This window comes from Seriola aureovittata, chromosome 12, assembly GCF_021018895.1.
Source record: "Seriola aureovittata isolate HTS-2021-v1 ecotype China chromosome 12, ASM2101889v1, whole genome shotgun sequence".
NCBI classification, from domain to species: Eukaryota; Metazoa; Chordata; class Actinopteri; order Carangiformes; family Carangidae; genus Seriola; species Seriola aureovittata.
The window spans coordinates 18,911,726-18,933,123 of record NC_079375.1 but is presented as its reverse complement, the minus strand read 5'-3'; the positions used below and the strand labels follow the sequence as shown (position 1 = coordinate 18,933,123).

Here is a 21,398-nt window from a genome sequence, read left to right as displayed (position 1 = left end):
TCACAGGTTCTCACTGTCACGTCATCAAATGGACAGATTCTCCCTCAGTCCTATCTGTTGAAGGAGGGTGTTTTGGGTCCCTGTTTCATTTTTTTTTTTAGCACAATAAACAATGATGATAGCCAGACAGAGAAATCACTGTGACTGTGGACTGCAGAGACGGAATGGATCACATCATTCAAAATTGACAATTTGAATTTTACATTTACATTAAAGATGTTCTTTGGTTAAAAGGTAAGACCAATTATCACTTCCCATTCCATGATGATTATCCAATAAATTCACTTTGTATTTAAAATATTTAGGGTGTAAAAAGAACCAGAGCGAAACTTAATTTCACTACACATTCATGACACATTCATTTCCCTCCAATTCCAATACTGCAATACACTGCCATGCACACTAGATAGCGGCAGTTGACAGTTTAAGGCATAAAGCCACTAGGGACAGCTGTGGCTACATTGTCCAAATGTTAACCTGAAATTACTTTATTATAACCCTCACACTATAATTAAAACACTATTACAGAACAGTCTGTTGTGTTATTTTCCAAAGCCAGATGTGGAGCCTAAGATTAAACATTTGCTGACTCCTTCCCTGCTCAAGGTACCAGTTTTAAATACTCAACAAAAGAAGCTCTTTAACAGGGGAAAAAGGGGGGAATCCTCAGGAATTGGTGAGAATGTAAAGGTTTAAGGTTAAAGGTCAGTGTAATAGCTTCATGTAAATTATTGAGAAAAATCAACAAAAATAGACAAAATTTGAAAAAAAAATTACATTTCCAGGACTGATGGTTTCAAAACTGACACACTGACAAATCAAAGGCATGCCTATTCTCAAATCCTTGGACCCAAGGGTGTAAGTTTGCATATGGACGGTAGGGGCATGTCCCTACCAATATTTTGGGAGGACAGAATTGTCTCTACCAATATTTGAATGAACTCACAGTTTGGAGTGAATTCATATTAGATAATTCTGATGTGACTTCCCAGAGGTTACTTCTCAAAGACGTCTGATTTAGGTATGCTAGCATTTGATTGGCTGAAAGGTCGGGGACTTTCTGGAGGCTCACAGAAGATACAAATATCAAACTTAAGCAGACACGGAGGAGGCGAGAGCGGATCAATGGGCTGACAACGTTAAGTTATCAGTGTCAGTCCAGACCTCGAGCATGGGCAAAAATTTTGTAATTCGTATGACTCCCTTTCTCTATTGTCAACATTTTGTCCATGCCAACATGTTTTCTATTTTGAGAATATCACGCCACAAAAAAAAGAGATATCAGGAGCTGCAACACTGGCAGGCCTAGTGAATATAAAAATGTTGATGTTGGATGTATTGTTTGTTTTTTCTCTCTTTTCCACTAGCCAGTAATTTCCTAAAGTTTACTTTCTTTTAATTCTTCCTCTGTTACTGTGTAACTCTAAAGTGCCCAGAGGTGAGAATATGAGTGTGACTGGTTGTTTGTCTCTGTCAGCCCTGTGATAGACTGGTGACCTGTCCAGGGTGTACCCCGCCCTCGCCCAATGTCAGCAGGGATTGGCTCCAGGCCCCCAGGACCCTATAAGGATAAGCGGTATGGCTACTGGATGGATGTTACTGTGTATAGTTTTTATAAATACAGATCATATGTTAATTAAACATTCGGTTGACAGCATTAAAATGCTCTTCGTTTTGGGGGGTTGTTATGTCCTTACCAATGCTGAGCCCAAACCTGTATCCTTGCTTGGATCCCTCTGAAAAAAACTGTTTGATAGATTACACGTGAAACTGCTGAAGTCAGATTACCTTCTTAATTAACTGCTATGAATTTAAGAAATTATCACTGACTTAAATGAGCTGGGGATGTTCCATAGCGCTCAGTTCTCTAGGTTTCATTTCTGTTTTATCCAGAATAACCAGATAACTGATAAGAGAACTGATAACCTCTAGACAATTTGTTAAATTCCATGGAACAGAATTAAATTTGGCCTCAAACAAAATTATGTTATTTATTTGTTATTTCTGAGTATGACAGGGTCACAGAGTGGACATCCTCCTGCTGAGTCACATGTGCCCCTTCACCTAATGTCGACCTGAGTTTAGTGGCTCTCATCATGTTTTTACATACACTTTGTGCAATGACTGATGTTTCTCAGTGGGTGTGGGGGGGTGAAGTGGTTTTAGCGCTGTTACTCTTTTAGCACACTAGATGATCAGTAATCTTCTCTATATCCCTGCCTGTGGTGTAGCACCAGTAAGGCTCTCAGTGTATGATGGATAATCAATGACATAGATAAGTAGGGCAGTTTTGCAGCTGCTCTGGGCTTACAGCAGCTCAGCTCATGACATCCAACAAATGACATTTGAGGAAGGTCATTTGTTACTCAATAAAGTCCTTGTTTCCAGTTTGCACAATTTTACTTTGGTATATATTTTGGACAGACCTGTGGGTAACGACTCATTCCTCCAAACATGCTGTAGAACTGGAGTTTGCACAATTTGTGTGTTTTGCATAACAACATTAGTCAGGTCAAAATTATTATGACCCAACGCTTTGATTTATGACCAAATCTAACCAACCCTTGCAAAACTAAATTCCAGCTCCAGCTGTACTGTGTTTCTAATGCTAATTAGCTCAAATAAGTATGGTTAACTTATACCTGACAAACATCAGCATGTCCTCATTGCCATTGTGAGGATGTTACCAAGCTGATGTTAGCATTTAGCTTGAAAGACCACTGTGCCTAGCCCATGTACAGCCTATGATACAGGCTCATGGAGCCACCAGCATGGCTGTAAACCCTAACTGTTGGTAGACATACAGACCAAAGGATAGCAGTATAACATTTTAACATTATTCTTGGAAACATGTTGGTGTATAAATGTTGTAGTTTCTGCTCAATTCAGTATGTGTATTTCACAAAATGGTTTTGTAGGGTTATGGTTTAGGGCTAAAGTTGGATTGGGTTTCTAGTAGCCTACAGATTGGGCAATGACAAGCATGTTAGCAAAGTGATGTTAGTATTTACCTTTTAGCACCACTATGCTTATGTACAACCTCACGTAGCCGCCAGCATGGCTGTAGTCTCTTATTGTTCATTGGTACATACTATAACGTAGCTACACATACAGACCAATTGATTAACAACATAATATATTTTCATTGTTCAGATTGGTTGAAACTATTGTACAAATGCAACAAAATGCTAGCAATTACTTAGAGCTGTGGACCATAACATAAAAATGACAAAATTAGAGCAACAAAGTCACCTTTGATATATGGTTTAACACTAGGTTGTTTGTGCTACTACAGTAAGACCAAGAAAAGTTATGTTGACATCACGTGTACAGCATTAGGACTTCAGGATTGTCCATAAAACTGAGGCTGCATGGGTCTAGTTCCTCAAACAAAGGTTACATGAAGTCAAACCCATCCTCTTTAAGCAATTAAACTGAGCCATGTTTTCCTTTCCATAACTCCCCTGCTGAAAGGTCAAGGTGAAAGTCAGGGTTGTGCTGAAGGACTTTAACACAAAAGGATGCCGAGGGCTGGGGGAAATTTTCCCTCCTAGCTGTTTCCAGCATTTATCTCACTCCCCCCTTCAACACTGTAGTGTCTGCACAAGAGAAAGGGATTTACCCCCTGATGTCATACCAGCCTGGACAGCCATGGGACCGTGAGGGACGCCAGGCAGATAGGAAATGCAATTAGAAGTCACAGTAAGAAAGGGGACATTAGCAGCCAAAGACAAAAGAGGTCACCATCCTGCAACCCCAGGTGAGGAAGGAGGTCGTAATCATAAGCACCCGTTCCCTTTCCTGCATTGGGAGGGGGATGGAGGTGGCAGGACAGACTGTGACCCGTGACACAATAGCCCCCACTTTTTCTCAGTGGTCTCAGTGCGGTCGAGAACCCTGAAGAATGGCCAGAGATGAGTCTAATGTGTGGAAGTCATTTAGCCTCAAAATGACAATGTACTGGATGATCCTGATCCCAGCGCATGTGGCCTAAATAATGACCTACTTCAAAAATAGGGACAAGTATGGGTTGACTAATAAATGATGGCAGGCTTTGCTTATGACAATTGATTTTGTTATTGTCAATGACAGTAGTAAATTATAATGTCAAGAATTTTACAATTTTTTTCTTCACTGTTTGATCTGTATTGTGCACACTGTGTTACCAAAGCCATTTCATACATTATAAATCACTTAATTCAGTGTTTAAAAAATGTTTTTTATATAGTTACACAAAGCTTTGTAATGAGATCCACTTTGTACTAAGGTAAAAACTTTGAGTGACACAGCACTTATTAAAAAGGTCTTATTTACCACTGAATGCTTATCTACTTATTTGCCCCCTGTGGTATTATTACTGTTGCTAAGTACAATGAAAAAAAATGTGTCAGTTGAAACAATAGTCAACTGTGTCATTTGGGTACAAGTACTAAAGAAAACATGAGTTGAAAGGAAAGCTTTTTGAGATGACGGGAAACATATTTGCACAATGTCCAGTATCATCCTGAAGATTTTCCAGTCAGTAGTTTTAACACTTCCTGTGTCTCTGCGAGTCTAATAAAGTGATTCCCAAAGACATCCAACCAACTGACCTTTAATATCCTCACAGCTACCCCTGCAGTAAGCTGCACATCCCAAATGTGGAAAAACACTTGATGTTAAACAAAGGATATCCTTTAGACGGGAAAGAGCTCTCCCTTCGCTCAAGTTTAAGTGCTGTATTTATTAATTGGCGCCAACACAATACACTTTTGGTTCTTGAATTAACAGTGTGTTCCCATCCTTTCGCAGGGCAACGAACAGGATGTTTGTCTGTTCTCATGATGGTTTGTTTCCCTGTTCCATTTTGGCTCCATAGTAATGCTATTCTAGTCTAAATGAGATTTAATTGCATTGAGTTGTTCTATTATCCAATAAGTCAGAAACATAATCTAAAACTCTATTGCAGTGATGTAAAGAAAATATCCAATTCATATCTCACAAATATTTAAATGGAGTGTTTTAAACAGTCCTGTTTATATTTTTCTATATTGATGTCCATTTCTTTGTTTTATAAACCAAGCAAACACCGAAGATTTATAATCTTATCTAGCTGCTGCTGTTTTTAGGCTTCAGATACCAATAGAAAATCCATTTTTCCCATTTAATGTGTTCTTTATAAGAGATATATTAGGATTAAGGACATCTGTGTTCTCTATGAACAAGTGACGCAGCATTGTTTTTAACAACAGCAAGTATACAAGAGCATTTCCGGGTTCCTCCTGTCTGCCTCCGCTGGCCTGTTGACAGGTTGGCAGGTAAACATAAACATGCTGAATGGATTAAATGGCGTGGCCAGTAAGTCTTCCCTGAAACCTCACAGAAGGGGTCGGAAAAGTCATTTGCAGACAATTAGCCACACAATAGGTGACGCACACAGGGACAAACAGTTATTTCCGGATCTGAATTGAGTTATATCTTAAATAGCCTTGTTTATAAAGAAGAGACAGGCACAGTTGAAGTGTTTACGTTTAAACAAACATTTTATTTTATGTATTTACATTGTAAAAGTACTACATGTGCTTATCCATGATAAGTGGCTTACTGTAGATACAAATCATTAACACTGACTTCACATTTTACATTCAAAAGTGCAAAAGTTATTCAAATTATTTCATAAATGCATATTGAAGTATAAACAATCTTAAACAATGTATAGTACACATAATGTATATAAATTTTGTATAGTACATTTATTGTTATACAATATATAAACTCAATATGACAGCTTGCATTTGGCTGTGTGTATTAGATGAAATGGACAAATCTCTTTAGATTTTTCCTTTGGCTCAGATGGACTAACCCAACATCCTGGAGAGATCTTGTTTGTCCCTGAAGAAATAAGGAAAGAAAGAAAGAATTATTACATTGTACATAAAATTTAAAGCTTCATAGCCCTCCTCTCATGATCTCAAGGTTTTCACATTTCTGTTTTTTTATCTGAAGTTTTGATCCATAAGAAGATAATTTTGTGGTTTTATTATATATAATTTGTATCTAATTGTAGTTTTGCATCTCCTCTCTCAGGCTTCTCTCTGGAGCTCTAGCAACAACAGCGTTGGCTCAGAAAAGACGTGAATTACTGAATCTGGTTTGGGAGACTTCAGGCGTATTTCACGATACACTGGATTGCCAAGGAGCAGTCTCAATGGGCTGATGGTAAGTGGGCAAGTAACTTGAATATGTCTGATCTTGACTGTTTTTCCAAGTGATCCAATAAGAGAAACCAAATTCTGCAAGGTTGGATGGTGGGTCCAGTTGGGCCGGGCTTGGGGCATGGCTCAGAGCGGGGAATGCTTTTTTGTGACATCACAAAGTTACAGACACCCTGACTGCTTGTTGCACAGTTTGTGAATACGGTCTGTGTGCATTTCAATGTGGACTGAGCACTTTGACACTTTCCGCCATTAATATAGAACCTAGACCTGCTTTATAATCAAAAAGACATGAAAGTCTCACTTTATACAAAATCGGACCTTTAAAAACACATAATCAAACCACATTGTTAGTAGTTATTTTGACTCAGTCCCACATACATCATCCTGCTGCCAGAAATACTCACCAGTGCACCAAATGTGTATTAATCCATAGTGGATTAAACTACAGTGCCCAGCTATTAGGAAATTGTTTTGCCACTTCTTAAAAAAAACTAAAGTATATATTTTTGATGAAATTTAAAAAACTGACATCTCCAGTTAAAACCAATGTGTTTGGGGATGAGAGGCATAAAGAGAGTAGGGGAGTCGTATTACACAGAGATGAACTAATGCATTGTTGGTTTTGTTTTTCATTAGATTTATTGACAACAACAAAATATAGTATTGCTTCCAAGCACACAATGTTCAGACTAAAATAAAAACAGCAGTGACACTTTCACATTCACTCAAAACCTTCAGCTGAGGAGAGTTCATACTCACTGTGGGCCAGAGGGGTTGATGATGCGTTGCAATTCTTGAAGGTGCTGAGCGACGTTGACTGTTGGTTAAACATATAAGAGAATGGCAATTTGTCATTACTTAGCCAGGAGGGTTATCAATCAAGCTGCTTTTAAGCTTCATAATATTAAAAAAACAAAGTTTTGGTTTTCAAAAATGTCACAGAATGGGAATAATAAACTACAGATAATCCCACTCCAGCTATTGCATTTATTTGTTCTTACCTGAGCCACCTCCCACTCCATTTGTCCTTCCAAGTGATGATCCAGTTCCACCATAACTACTCCCACTTGATAGTACTTTCCCTGTTCCACTTCCTGGCTTACTTTGTCCTGAGTTACCATTCCCAATCCCAAACCAAGACCCAAACCCTTGGGAACTTTTTGCATTTGATGTAGGCTTGTTTGCGCCTATCCCACTTGAGCCAAGGCTCGAACTTGACCCAAAAGAGCCAGAGGATGACCCAATGGTTGATGAGCCTCTCGCACCCAGGGCTGGCTTATTTGAACCTATCCCACTTGAGCTAAGACTTGGATTTGACCCAAGTGACGAGAAGGATGAGCTTGAAGAGCCCGTCCCAGTTGATCCTAGCTTATTGAATCCTGTACTGCTGGAGCCGAGGCTTGAACTTGACCCGAAAGATGAGCTTGAAGAGCCCGTCCCGGTTGATCCTAGCTTATTGAATCCTGTACTGCTGGAGCCGAGGCTTGAACTTGACCCGAAAGATGAGCTTGAAGAGCCCGTCCCGGTTGATCCTAGCTTATTGAATCCTGTACCACTGGAGCCGAGGCTTGGAATTGACCCGAAAGATGAGCTTGAAGAGCCAGTCCCGGTTGATCCTAGCTTATTGAATTGTGTTCCAGATGAGCCAAAGCTAGAACCCAACCCACCTACCCTACCAGTAGAGCTGGATGCGGCAGAACTGGATCCTCCACCATTAGACCAGTTCCACCCAGACTGACTCGATGTGCCTAGCTGAGTGGTCGACCCACCAAACTGTGGCTGGAATAAAATGAGAGCAATGTTAATCTGGGAAGACTTGGTTCTAAACCATGGACTTCATTAACACTTCACATAACAGACAGAAATATTTGCCCAGTTTTTCACACTTCTGTCTTCTTGTTCTTTATTTTCAGACATTTTCCCTCCTCCCTGAGTAAAACTCAACAAAATCACTATTTGATATTTTGTTATCTTTTCCATTCTCTCTGCCTTCATTGACAAACAGCTTCAAATTATTCTTATTTTTTATCTTGAGTAAATTGAATGTTACTTTGGTAATTAATGGCTGACTGGAGAATACAAAAGAGCTCAGAAAGCCCAGCTTGTGGCCCCCAAAGGCCACCTTACTGCTGACACCCCTGCAGAGAATATAACACGTTCATGTCATGGTACTTTTTTTCTTACCTTACGCACACAGGACATGTTGAGATGCTTGACTTGCACTGTGAGGTGATCAACCTCTTTACTTTTGTATCTGACACTTTGTTCCAGGACTTCTTTCTCTCCAATTAGCCTCATCTTCTCCATCAGGAGTTTCTCCTTGTCCTGATCATGTTTCCGCTGAAGCTTTTCAAAGTTCTGTTTGTGCTCCTGAATCAGGCCTGAGCGGTTCTGCGTGCACCAGCGGTAGTCCTCAGACAGTCGCCAGTTCTCTGCCTTGAAGCGACTGTTCTCAGCTTGGATTTCTGATACCTGCTCTCCCACAGTGTTCAGGTAACGCTGGAGCCTGTCCTCCACTTCTCTGGACAGGTTGGTGCAATTGGCTCGGATCTGCTCCAGGTGTTCCCTCTGTTTCGGACAGGTGAGCTGGAAGGCAATGTGTGCAGGGAAGAGGGATTCAATCTTCAGTAGGAAAGCCTTGGAGACATTGGAGACACCGCTCAAGGACTGGGAAAAGTCCTCTTTACATCTTTGTTTATAGAACTGCAGCTCCTTTTCTTGTGTGGATTTGTCCCTCCTCAGACGGATGGCCTCCAGGTTAATGTAGTCTCTCTCTCTGGCAGTTTGCTCCACTTCTACCCTCATCGTCTTGATTGTTTGGGTGAAGTTGGACTCAACAAGATCAAGCTTGGCTTTCATCCGTTCAAACAGCATACCACAGTTGCAGGTATCGGGAACTGGCACTAAAAAAGTTAATGGAAATAAGGATAATGGAAAAAGAGAAAAAAAGCAGTTAAAACTATTTTCTCTAAAATTCATCAAAAAGATTAGGGAGAATAACTTAAATTTGTAATTTTTATAATAATAATTTTATAATTTATAAATGTATTGTGATTGTTTTTGGGTTACTTATTCAGACATACTTACTTGGTAGTTTGCAGCCTTGACCTGAGACCCTGAACATCATCATCTCTCCATTGCACTGTTGCTGTTCATGTTAGCAAAAGAAGAAATCCATTAATGTTATAACGACTTTTTTCTAGACCAGTTGTTGGAATGTAAAGAATCAGGAAGAACTACTGATCTTTCATCAAAGTTGTCGTTATATTAAAACAGTCTCACAAATATGTCTGTTCAACACAAGAGTGGTACTTTGACTCAAAATAAAAGAATCAGATGTGTTGCCTCTTGTTTTGAAAATGACAAAATTGTAAAAGTACACATAGACAGTAATTAGCAGTATATCTATACTGAGTATTTCAAACATATCAACAGTTAGTGAACCATGCTGACACAAATGTACCCAAATCCTAATTTCTATGGTGGTTGAAACATTAGGAGTTGAATCCCAAATTAGACATAGAGGTTCAATTTCACATGAGAGCAGACAGTCACACTAAAGACAGGAACTTGCATTTTAGATATAATAATAAAAAAGTTTATCTCAGGTTCTCACGTGTCTCTTCTCTAAGTCTTGGATCATGGTGACTGAGACGTTGATGAGGTGGCGGATTTTGACCAAGTCATAGTCGTTACGGGCCTTTTCAGTCAGGGTGGCATTGAGTAAGGTGGTCAGGTTCTTCCTCTGCTGCCTGAGGCCGACATTCTCTATGGAGAGTCGGCTGAAGCTCTCCTCCAAGTCCTGGATGCGCGCTGTGGATGCCGAGTCCTGATTCTTACCGTAGACCAGGAAGAGCACGAGGCTAACTATGATAAGAGACTGAATAAGTGAAGAGAAGAAGAAGACAATGCGCATGTAGTAGCCACAGCTCTTGCCCTTTGAGCGGTACTGCATCCTCTTTTGGGCCTGCGGATTGTGTTTGGACACCTGGGAGTAGCCACTGCTGTACATGGTTGCTGATGAGAAGATGAAAGTGAAGTAGTAGAGTCCAGTCTAAGGCTTGAGGATTACTATGAGTTGCCAGCCAAGTTCAAAGCTCACTGGTCCATCGCTATATCAGAGGACAGACACCTTCCTCTTCAGCACTCTGCAAACCAAATGAACAGATATGATGATGCTGGATTATCTCAGACCAGCCATACGATTTCACAGTCCATTTCGTGCTAAACTTGTGCCTCTTCCTTAAAAAAAACCCACCACAGATGTGGGCCAGACGTTTCCTCGACGATCAGATTGTGGGCAAAGTGTAAACATGGATAATTTATAAACTCTTCAGTCTCCTCCCTCCATCAGCAATCTGCCCTCAGCATTGGCTGCCCCTTAGAGGTTATCAACACACACACACACACACGCGGTCAGATGGGATGCATGTACAGTACAAGCCGACCCACTCTCTCTCACTCTCGCTCAGTCTCTCTCTCTCTCTCTCTCTCTTCTCTCTCTCTCTCTCTTTCTCACACACACACATACACACACACACACACACACACACACACATTGGCATTTCCTCATCATAAACTGTCATTTGAGCATTTAATGTTGAGCAAATTATTATGAATCTTTAAAGCAGGAATGCAGAACAGATATCGAACAGATAGAAATGTTGACATTTACATTGACAACACTTTCTGTTTTCTCTTGTGACCACAGGCCATTAAGAGCTGTGTGCAGCTCCTCCATAAATGTCCCAAAAACATTTTTTATGGGATCATGGACAGTGTTTTCCGGTGCATAGCTGGCCAGGAGGACAATGGCTCATGTTGTTCCTCTGACGTTCTCATTCAGTGGCTCTTTGATGCTGCGAGTCTCAGTCCAACATGATGACGTGGGTAAGCTGCCCTCTGTCTCATAGGAGGTGCGCACACACACACTAACATACACACACCCAGACACTCAATTTGAAATGAAATTCAAGAGTCAGACAGTTAGTCAGATCTTTTTCCTGCCAGGCATTGTTGATGTGCCAGGCCTCATCTTGACAGGAAGCAGTAATTCATAGAGGAACTGTTGATGGCCAAACCTTAAGCAACATTTAGGGCAAGATTGCAGATAAAAGGCGCCAACAAACGCAGGATATCAGAGACAAATACGAGAGATAAACACACAGTGTTGATTTAATTGAGGTTGAAGTGGATTGTTTATATCTTCATGTGTAGACAAGGGTATGGGAGGGTTTTTATTTTTTATTTTCATTGGCTATATTTGCAGTTTGGATCTATTCACAGGATATTGCCTGCCTGGCTCAATCAGTAAGAAAGTCTTGTTGCATAATTTATACGCCTGATTAATGTCTTTTATCAGTTGGAGAGTTCTTGTGCAATAAAAAATATTATTTTAATAAAAGACAGAGCGCAGTCCACTCTCAGCTCTGCTACTTCATTGATACCCAGCAGACTTAACACTGAGCATGAAATAAAAATAATCTAAGGTTAGCATGTGTCTCTGTTATGCTTTCAAAACATGCAATAAGTCTGGAGACTGTGCTGATCTTCCACCATGTGAAGCCACTGTCTGGTTCTATTCTTGTAATGGTTTGGACCATTATCTTGCTGTATGTATAGTATTCTTCTTCTATTGTTACAGAAAAGCTGCAAGTTAACCAACCTCTTAGTCCGGTTTCTACATGATTTTTGAATTTTTGGTGACCTAAACTTTACCACTTACCTTCGTGCCATTTAAGGTTTGTCACTGGACTTGAACTGCTGAAATAAAAACGGGAAAAATGGGATTGTTGTAAAACTTTAGGCTGATAACTCAGCAAGAAAGTGAATAAGCCCATTTCTCAAAAGGTCGAACTGTTCTTGTAAAAGTAGCTACTAGCTATATTGTTAGATCATTAAAAAAAATGAACAAAATTAAAGAAGAGAACAAATTCAGGCTTGTTTCACGATGCAGAGCTGAGACGTGCAGCTTTAACATTTCAAAAACGCTTCAGTCTACTTCAGCCTTTTAATCTATACCTGTGTAACATGGAACTGGAATTGCCTTTCTTAGTGCTACATCTACAAACAAGTAAGAGTATGGTCAAAGGTGTAGTGGTGTGTGCTCCTGGAACGGATATATCCAGTATAGAAAGATATAAGTGTTTCCTGTTTAAAGGGTGGCTGCACTATACTTCTGCAGAACACAATGTGTGTGCCTCTACAAGTGAGAACAAATAGTCACATACTCCTGGTCTGAAAATTGCATTAAAGGGTCAGTTCACTTACACAACAAAAAAATACATATTTATACCCTCGATTGTAGTGGTACTGAGCCATGCAGGTAGATCAGTTCCTCAGTTAAATTAAAGGTGAATGGGGTTTTGTTTGTGATGCTCAACGCACTGAAAAATGGCATGTGGAAAACTCAACAGCAAAATGTCCAAATTACTCTGGATAATCTTAGACACCACTTTCAACAAGTTTCTGGTCCCCAGATGGTCCTTTATAAAAATGTGCACAGTTCAATGTGTAAAATACCAAACAATGCAAAACACAAACAGTACAATTTATTGTTGTATGATAAAACTTCCATTAAAACTGATGAAAGACATGCGATAATCCAACACTATAAATTTTCCCCATTTTGAGTTTAAAATGATCCTATTTATGATTCATTTTGATTTCTGTGAGTTCACACTCCAGTGGAAAAAGATAACTTTCCAAATGAGGTTTTATGAAAGGACACATTACAATTCACAGACGATCCCTGAGTTATTGAGCTAGAAACTGCCCGAAATTTCATCATATCACTGAGCACCGTAATATATTATGATAAGTAGGATGATAAAGACTGAATATTTCTATCTTCTGCAGAACAAGAGTGAAATCTTTTCAACGTCATACCAAAGATATTTAATAATCACTTTAATAGGCTTGAGAAAAAGTTCCAGAGAAAACTGTTTATCTAAACCAAATGTTTCCAAACCATCCAGATACTGTTTATAGACTGTTCTCAAAAGCTGCCCACATGGGTGTGAAACAGCTGAACCACAGCCAGAGCTGTACCACTCCCACACACCACCAGCTGCTGTAGGTGTGCAGCATCTGCTGCTGTAGCTGAGGTTACACAGTCTTAACAGAATGTACAGTTTTTGGAGGGAGCTCTGGGTGCCACTGATTACACCCTTAGTAGGCCAGGTAGTGAGGGAGGAGAGCTCTATTGTTTTGGTGGTGTTTAGGATATGAAATGTTCTGTTAGACACAAAGCAAATTGAAGTTGTTTACAGGGATGGCTTCCTGTCAGCTGAGGGAGTCTGTTCAGTGCGTTGGACATGAACTGTGTGTCCTTGACATTACTCTTTCACTGAGGCCTGTGTGGTCGTAGCTGTAGAACAATGTTGGTGTTTAAGAGGAATCCCTTTAATTTAGTTGAAAAAAACCCAAAAACAACAATTTTAACAAGACCATCACATGTAATTCATTAGTCGGTGATATTCAAACTGACTGAGAGGTGTGAAGCAACCGAAAGGGAGTATTGTAGTGTTTGTTATTATATTTGAAACATGAAGCCAAGACGTGAGACTTGAGTGAACACTCCACTCTATTACACTTATATCTCTTTAATTTGAATACAACACATACCCACAACATCCACCAAGATCCGCTTGCATTGGCTTAAATGCTGAATACTATTATGTTATTGACACAAGTAAGTCTTCGTGGCATAATGGAGTTACTCTGTTCTTAATTTAATAGGATTTTATTAAGAACCCCATTAACATACACATATTTTTCTTACAAGTTCAATGTAATGGAAGATATTTAAATCTCAGACGAGAGAAAAATAATTGAAAGATGTCCAAATGTTTGTTACAGGTGAAATATACAGAGATACTAAATATAATTTCTTTTCGTAGTCCTATTGGAATATATTTTATATATATTTTTTAACTTTGCACAAAAAACTAATCTAAAAGCAGCTAATGTATTATACAGCTAAGGCAATTGGCCTCTACGGACTGTACTAGGCTTCCACAGACTGTAATGTATTAATTAAGACTGAGAGTACTGATTTATATATTTCTGATATATATAAACTATGTTTACATACACACAAGTCCATTATTTTGTTAAAGCAGGAAATGTTTAAATTCTCTTTCATTGTAACCTGGTAACTGTGAAACTCATGTTTCTCATGTTTACATGCAGCTCACTGATGGCATAGTAAGTTAACAGTCTCAATGCAAAACTTAAAACACACACACACACACACACACACACACACACACACACACACACACACACACACACACACACACACACACACACACACACACACAGTAATTGTCATGGAACACACTGACACTTAGTGGGTGAATCAAGCTACAGCAGCAGTCGTCAGACTGTCTTGATCAGGGGAGTGGATGAACTTCTTCAGTCAATGAGCTACAAGATAAGTAAGTAAAGCAGTAAAAACATGATAGTACATGGGGGAAAAGATAAAAGTTGTATTTTACTTATTGATGGCCTTTAGTGTTTAGATCTGATTATATATATTTAATATTTGATGGACTGAGTCTCCCAGTCTTTGCTCCTGAATTGTTAAACTAACAACTATCCTTGAAGTATGAAAAATGTAAACTAACCTAGAATCTGTATGAAATGTGTATTTACTGTGGTTGTTTTGACCTCAGTTTTACAAAAAAAAAAAACATTTACGGAGATGCATTTCATTGCTTTCTTGCCAAAAGTGAGATGACAGTGAGATCCAGCAGCAGGTTAGTTTACCTATAGACCAGAAACAGAGCGAAACAGTTGGCCTGGCTCTGTCCAAAAGTAACAGATTTCACCTCTAAAGCTCATATATCTCTCCTCTCTATATGTTGTTTGTCTAAACCATAAGAAAAACAAAGGGTATTTTGTAGATTTATGGTGGATCTTTGGTACCTGTGGACAGAGCCAGACGAGCTGTTTCCTCATCGTTATGCTAAACTAAGCCAAGCTAAATGACTGCTGGCTTGAGCTTCATATTAGCTTCAGATCATATATAAGACAGTAGTATTGCTTTTCTCATTTAAGTCTTGGCTCTCACTAATTTCCACTTTTACGTAAGTGTGAAAATGACAATTCGCCATTTTAGCTTCTAAGCAAACAAATGGGAAAATAATCCCATTTCTATCTTTTCTCTTCAGCACTTCTCACTCCACCCACCTTCCATATTGTTTTACCTTCCGTTACAAACCACACACAACAAGTGGATTTTCCTTATGATGAAGCCTGAATAACACAAAGAATCACACCGCGAGGTTTCCCTCCACGATGCTCAGCTAATTGGTAACTTGCTCTGAAAGATCTGGTTACCCAAATCACAGCCGTGTGCAATATCAGATGGCTGGCCAGAAGAAACAGGTCTCTGTTACTGAGAGACATGAAGGGGGCAGGGGCGAAGTGGTAAATACTTGGCTACCAACAGACTGAACAGAGACAAATAAACAATATAGTGCTAAATAACTGCATGCGCACAGTTTGTGTTAAGTGGAGAAAGAGAGTGGGAATGCTTTCTTTTGTTGTTTGCGCCCCAGCTATTGAGTGGGCAACATCCCATCGTCTGAATTTAAATTATACTGTACTGCTTCAGCAGCGTTAAAAAAATTCAGACACTCATTTATCATGACAATGCATGATGATATCAAAGCCAGAATCGTTCAAATGAATTTTCTCAACAGGCGCTGTGATGTGCAATCCTCTCAGATCATTTATTCAGGCTCGAATTTAATTTAAAAATGAAAGACTAGCTGTGACCAGTGGCTCCTGTGGTGATGTGATAAGAGACACGGCAGTATTCATATCAAAGAAATTCCCCCTCATATTGTATTTATCTGCGTATTTTTTTTAATCAATTTTTCCTGCTGAGCCAAGGAGGCAGCTGGGGCGTTAATGGATGAAATAAGGAGGATTTGGGTCGTAATGATGTGATGTACAGTGGCTTTCTGCGTGTTCCCAGCAGGCACCTCTCAACAGAGGTGGCTGACAGACCAAATGATGGATACCCGAGAGTTAATCCCCCCCTCTTCTCTCCGTGTCTTTGGCCCAGCAGATGTTTTTCCTTTGACCCGCACAAAAGGCCTCTGTTTTTGTTTCCAGGCTTGTCCATTCCTCAAAGGTCACAGGTCGCCTTGGTCTCAGGGTGAAGCTGTCACTGCAAGTCTAAACATTTGACGGCCACCAGAGCGTGATGAAAACGCCACTCCCGCGAGAAGGCTGCACAGACACCTCATGATTACTTTAAGTAAAGACCTACTTTCCATATGCTGATGTGGTTGAGAGCACACTGCTAACACCCTGAGATTGAATTACAGCCATGGGTGGGGATACCTCAGGGAGAGGGGTGGCCTAACTTTAGACATTCAGACATGTATTGGGGGGAGGGGGGGGGGGGTCGTTTTTGTTATGGGATGGTTCTCTGTAACAGCCCTTAAAGGTTAACTTAAATGGTTGAAATGTTAACTGAATCAATAGCCAGAGTGAGTCATGTTTGGGCCTGCACAAAAATGTCAAAGGGTGGGGCTTAATGGCCCACCTTGTAATCTCACCTTTAAGAGACCTCTGACATCTTCTAGCCAAAGAAAACGTAGAATCAATTTGCCTAATTGGGTTTCTGAACAGGTTTACAGAGTTCTAAAAAAGGCCGATTGCACACAATGTCACAAAACAGAAGCGCTAAAATATAATGTTATTCATGTTTTTTGATGCTGTAAAAGGTTTTGTTACACATGAGGAAAACTTGGGGTTTATTCCTAGAAATAGAATTACCCAGTTATCTGTGTATTCCTCAGTAAAACCCAGAACCACCTCTGAATTGGAAGCTGGACTGATACAAAAATATATTTATATGATATATTTACATGGTCAAACAAAGTACTAATTGTGAAGAAATTATGAATTAACTAGACAGATCTATGCGAAATGTGTTATCTGTGCACTGCTGGGATCAAACATTTCAGTGCACATAAAAACATGAAACATTTGAATGATGTATGAAGTTATAAATGTTAAACTACTGTATGGGTAGCTGATCATAGAACAGCAAGCCGCTTGACACAGACTCCACATTTGAAACAAATAGACAGTTTATACATTTTCCAACTACAGAACTGTAGGTCACATACTGTGATCCCAACCAGGCATGCTCAACCTCAAAGAAAGGTTTCAAATTACAGCCATGACTAGTTAATTATGTTCCTCCAATTACACACCAAACTTGGAGACCTTTCACCCCAATAAAGCAAGACACAGGCAGCTGAACAAAGACACATAGTTTGAACAATGACAAGCTAAGATGCATCTCCTGAGTGCTCTGAATACATCACAATGTTGGTGTTGCTCCAGCCACAATCTGTCTGCAACAAAGGCAGAAGTTACAAAAGAAGAGTATCATCATGGGATCACCAAAGGAGGTGGTATACTAACAATAACATCAAACCCTCTGGAAGAGACATGGACAAACATGGCCGTGCATACAAATATGTGTCTACCTGCTGCAGTGTAGAATTGTTTATTTATTTATGCTCACTGCTGGTGGTGCATGGAGACTCAACAGGTGTGTGTAACCCTGGGAAACAGGGAGCAGAAGTGACTTTAAATGGCTGCAGTAAAAGAGGTCAGCAAGGCTGTATGAGAATTTTGATTGATCATTCAAATTGCAGAAACCCAAACAAATTACTTTTAAGGGTTAATTACAGCATGAAATATTATATTTTATTAATTCTTTTTTACAAACTGGGGATAGATCGGTGGTTCAGATCAATCGTGCTGTAAATTGCTTCGTGGTTGACTAAAGGCTGAAACAGTCAGATGCCACTTTACTGTTCACCCAGCAAACTCAAGAACTCTCCAAAACTCCTACCCTCATGAACAATTATAATTTTAGATACCCACATTAATATAGATTGGGTGAACAAAGGATTTCAATCAACATTTCTCTAAAATTATTTCAACAAAGCTAAACATTTCATGAAGACCAGGGTGTTGTATTAGCTGATATGACTAGCTAAAATGTCGTCTAGATGTTTTTAGCTGGATTTATCTAACAGACTGACAAATGAGCGTATATCTGTAGGAATAAAGTTGATTTATATTCTTAATTATGTTTTTTTTTATTTTATATTTTAATGTTAGTTTTCAGGGTTAAAAAACAGGTTAATTCCTTTGGGTTTGTTTTTTTTATGGAGAGGTATAAAGTAAAATATTTGATATTTTAACCAGAAAATTAGTTATTAGGTCATTCAAGTGCCCTGGTGTTATCTAATTGTGTCTTACATATATAAACTATTGTGATATTTTAGCAGTAGGACGTGAATTTACATATTGATGTGACTAATCTGAGGGGTATTAGCGGCTAGCTATTAGAGATGCCCTCAAATTACTGAATTTTCCTAAAATTAATACCATCAATGCACTAATTTCTTTGCCCTCAGCAATCAATCATACCATTTTTATATTGATTGTTGTTTCAGCATTTCATATTGAGCACATAATTTTTTACTAGCCAGCACTGGCTGCGGCACACATCACTGGCTATTATACAGTGCAAAACAAACTTGTCAGGTTATGGGCAATCTAGATGGGTCTCTTGGGTTTAAGTTTTATTTTGATTCAGATTTGACAAAGGCTTCATAGACTCATGTATTTTGCTGTTACTCACAACAATGTTTTCTTTGACATCCATTCATTTTGGGGCATCAGTTATTTATTTGAGGGAATAAACTACTAATATGTTTAAGTTTTGCTAATTCAATGATAAAATTGTAAGTGGTGGGGTGATTCACCGTGCTTGTGTGCTTCTGTGTTTGCTGTCTGTGTATCTGTGTCCGTAACATACTGTACATTTGTCAGGTTGGCAGCTTGGCAGACATCTTTTGCAGTCTTGCATTTCTGGATTCATTGCTCTGAGCATCCAGATTCCTGACTGTCGGTTCAAAGGTCACATCACTCCTGCCCCCAGTGGTATCTCTCAAACAGACACACACACACACACACACACACACACACACACACACACACACACAGAAGTGGAAATGACAGACATTCACAGCATCTATTTGAATCTAAAGTTTATCATGTTTTCCCCTTCACATGAAATATCCAGTCTGTCAAAGGTTATTTGAGAAATCTAAATTACTGACTAATTGTCAATATTCTTTTAGTTTCTTCTAATTTTGCACTTGCAAATATTTTTAAAGGCAAGTATCATTTTTACCAATATAATAATAATGTACTATTTAAAATATTATATCAAATATCCACTGGAAAGCTAAGTAAAGTCTTTTTTAGGCGATGGTTAAGAGAAATCTCAGGAATGTGCCACTGTCATGTTATGATGGCAACCTGTTGGCAAACCGCTGCAGTTCAATGAGGTTAAGCTGAATAAAATCCACAGAGAGATAAATTCCTATACTAATAAACACCAGTGTGAATGCAGCTCTTTGACAGTGTGATTTCTCTTGACACATATTTTCAGACACCACTGACGGTGCTAAGATAATATATTCAAATATTACAGAAAATAAATTCTAAATGTTAAACTGGATTAAAAAAAACAAACAAAAAAAACCAAAAACCTTTAAAGCAACCTCTGGGATGGTACTAATGGTCTGATCTACTCTACACCAACAATATATAGAACCTATTTACTAAAATGTAGTGTTTTTTTCCCCTTACACTTTCGATCAATGGCTGTTTGATATCTCATCCTCTCTCACACACACACACACGCACACACATGCACACGCACACAATCCTTTACAAGGCCCCTTTATTTGACAAGCCTAATCTTTCCCAACACAAGAAGTGACAATAAGCAGGCACAGCGGCCTAATTAAAGGGACTTTCATTCAAATTAACACACACTCTCTCTCTCTCACACACACACACATGCACACACACAGACACACACACACACTCTCTGATGACCCATTAGCTGCACAATGGCCAGGACAATGCTTCTCTGTCACACACACACATTCTGTTCTCCAGGGGGTAAAGATGGGTTTAAATTTAGGAATGCCATAAAAGTGTCCATGGGGTGAAAGAATGCCTTTAAAATCTCTGCAAACGTTATCTAGATAAGACAACAAGTTGCATATAGTGAATCTCCAAAGGCACTGACACTTTCATCTCTCCATATCTGCGACTGCAACCCCCAGCCAGCCCCAAAGACCTGAACATTTACAAGCAGATTCATCACTTATCTCTTAAAGCTCTTATCCAGGGTTGTTGTGCGTCCTCTCTTTCCCTTTATCTGCATTTGACCCTGGGCTTTTTAGCGTGGCAGGGGGTGTGAAAGTCAGTTTGACCTCTTGGGGTAACCTCAAACACAAATCACCGTGTGCTCCACAAAGCGCTGAGACAGAGGCCCTTTGAGAAATGAGCAATGACCACAAAATGGTAACCTTTATTTCCAGCACAATAAGCTGCTCGGGAGCCGGCTGCTCGCACGTATGCAGGATCAAAGTGTCTTTTATCCAACAGGGAGAGAAACATTCTCGCTTTGAGAAAATGAAGTTCAACTCACTGATGCTCTGTTTTGCTTCTTAAATTGTGCGCTGCAGTGTAAAAACTTTCAGATGCTGCATTCGATTGCTTTCTGAGAGACAAAGGGCGGGCAGGAGATCAGCTTGCTTGTATTTGTTGCAGGGCTTCGGGGTAATCTGGTATTGTTGGGGCTTTTTTTTTTTTTGAGGCCTTGGGGTCATGCTTTCTGCATCTCTGAGGAAAAAAGATCCTCCACATTCTTCCTGTGCGTGTGTGTGTGTGTGTGTATGTTTGTGTGTGTGCATGCTGCCCCACACAGCCCACTCTCTTTGCTCTTTGACTCCAATGGCCATATAAGGCAGCCGGCACCATGGTAACCGCAGGGCTTGAATAGCAGTGTCAAATCCCTGGGAGCGCACACACACACACACACACACACACACACAGACTGCCCCCTCCCCCTCTGCACACACTCCCCTCTCTCTCTTTGCTCTCTCTCTCTCTCTCTCTCTCTCTCTCTCAAACACACACAAATAGGTTGGAGGAAAACAGACAGACAGGACGAAAGAGGGCGAGGAGGTGAAAAAAAAAAAAAAGCAAAGGCTGAGAAATGCAGCCTGTCTCCAGCTCTGGCCATTTTCTTGAATCATAATTTGATTTGTGTACTGAAGCTGGAAGGAGAGA

The 21,398-nt window shown here is 39.7% G+C and overlaps 1 protein-coding gene across 1 annotated transcript; it reads right to left on the bottom strand.

Moving 5' to 3' along the window:
• Positions 1-5,503: 5,503 nt before the first annotated feature.
• Positions 5,504-10,503, bottom strand: plvapa (plasmalemma vesicle associated protein a). The gene is made up of 6 exons (XM_056390678.1): positions 9,814-10,503; positions 9,285-9,345; positions 8,382-9,100; positions 7,199-7,976; positions 6,957-7,014; positions 5,504-5,871 (listed from the first exon to the last, which is right to left on the bottom strand). The coding sequence occupies exons 1-6, from the start codon at positions 10,207-10,209 to the stop codon at positions 5,838-5,840; spliced, it is 2,046 nt and encodes a 681-aa protein (XP_056246653.1). The 5' UTR covers positions 10,210-10,503; the 3' UTR covers positions 5,504-5,837.
• Positions 10,504-21,398: the final 10,895 nt, after the last annotated feature.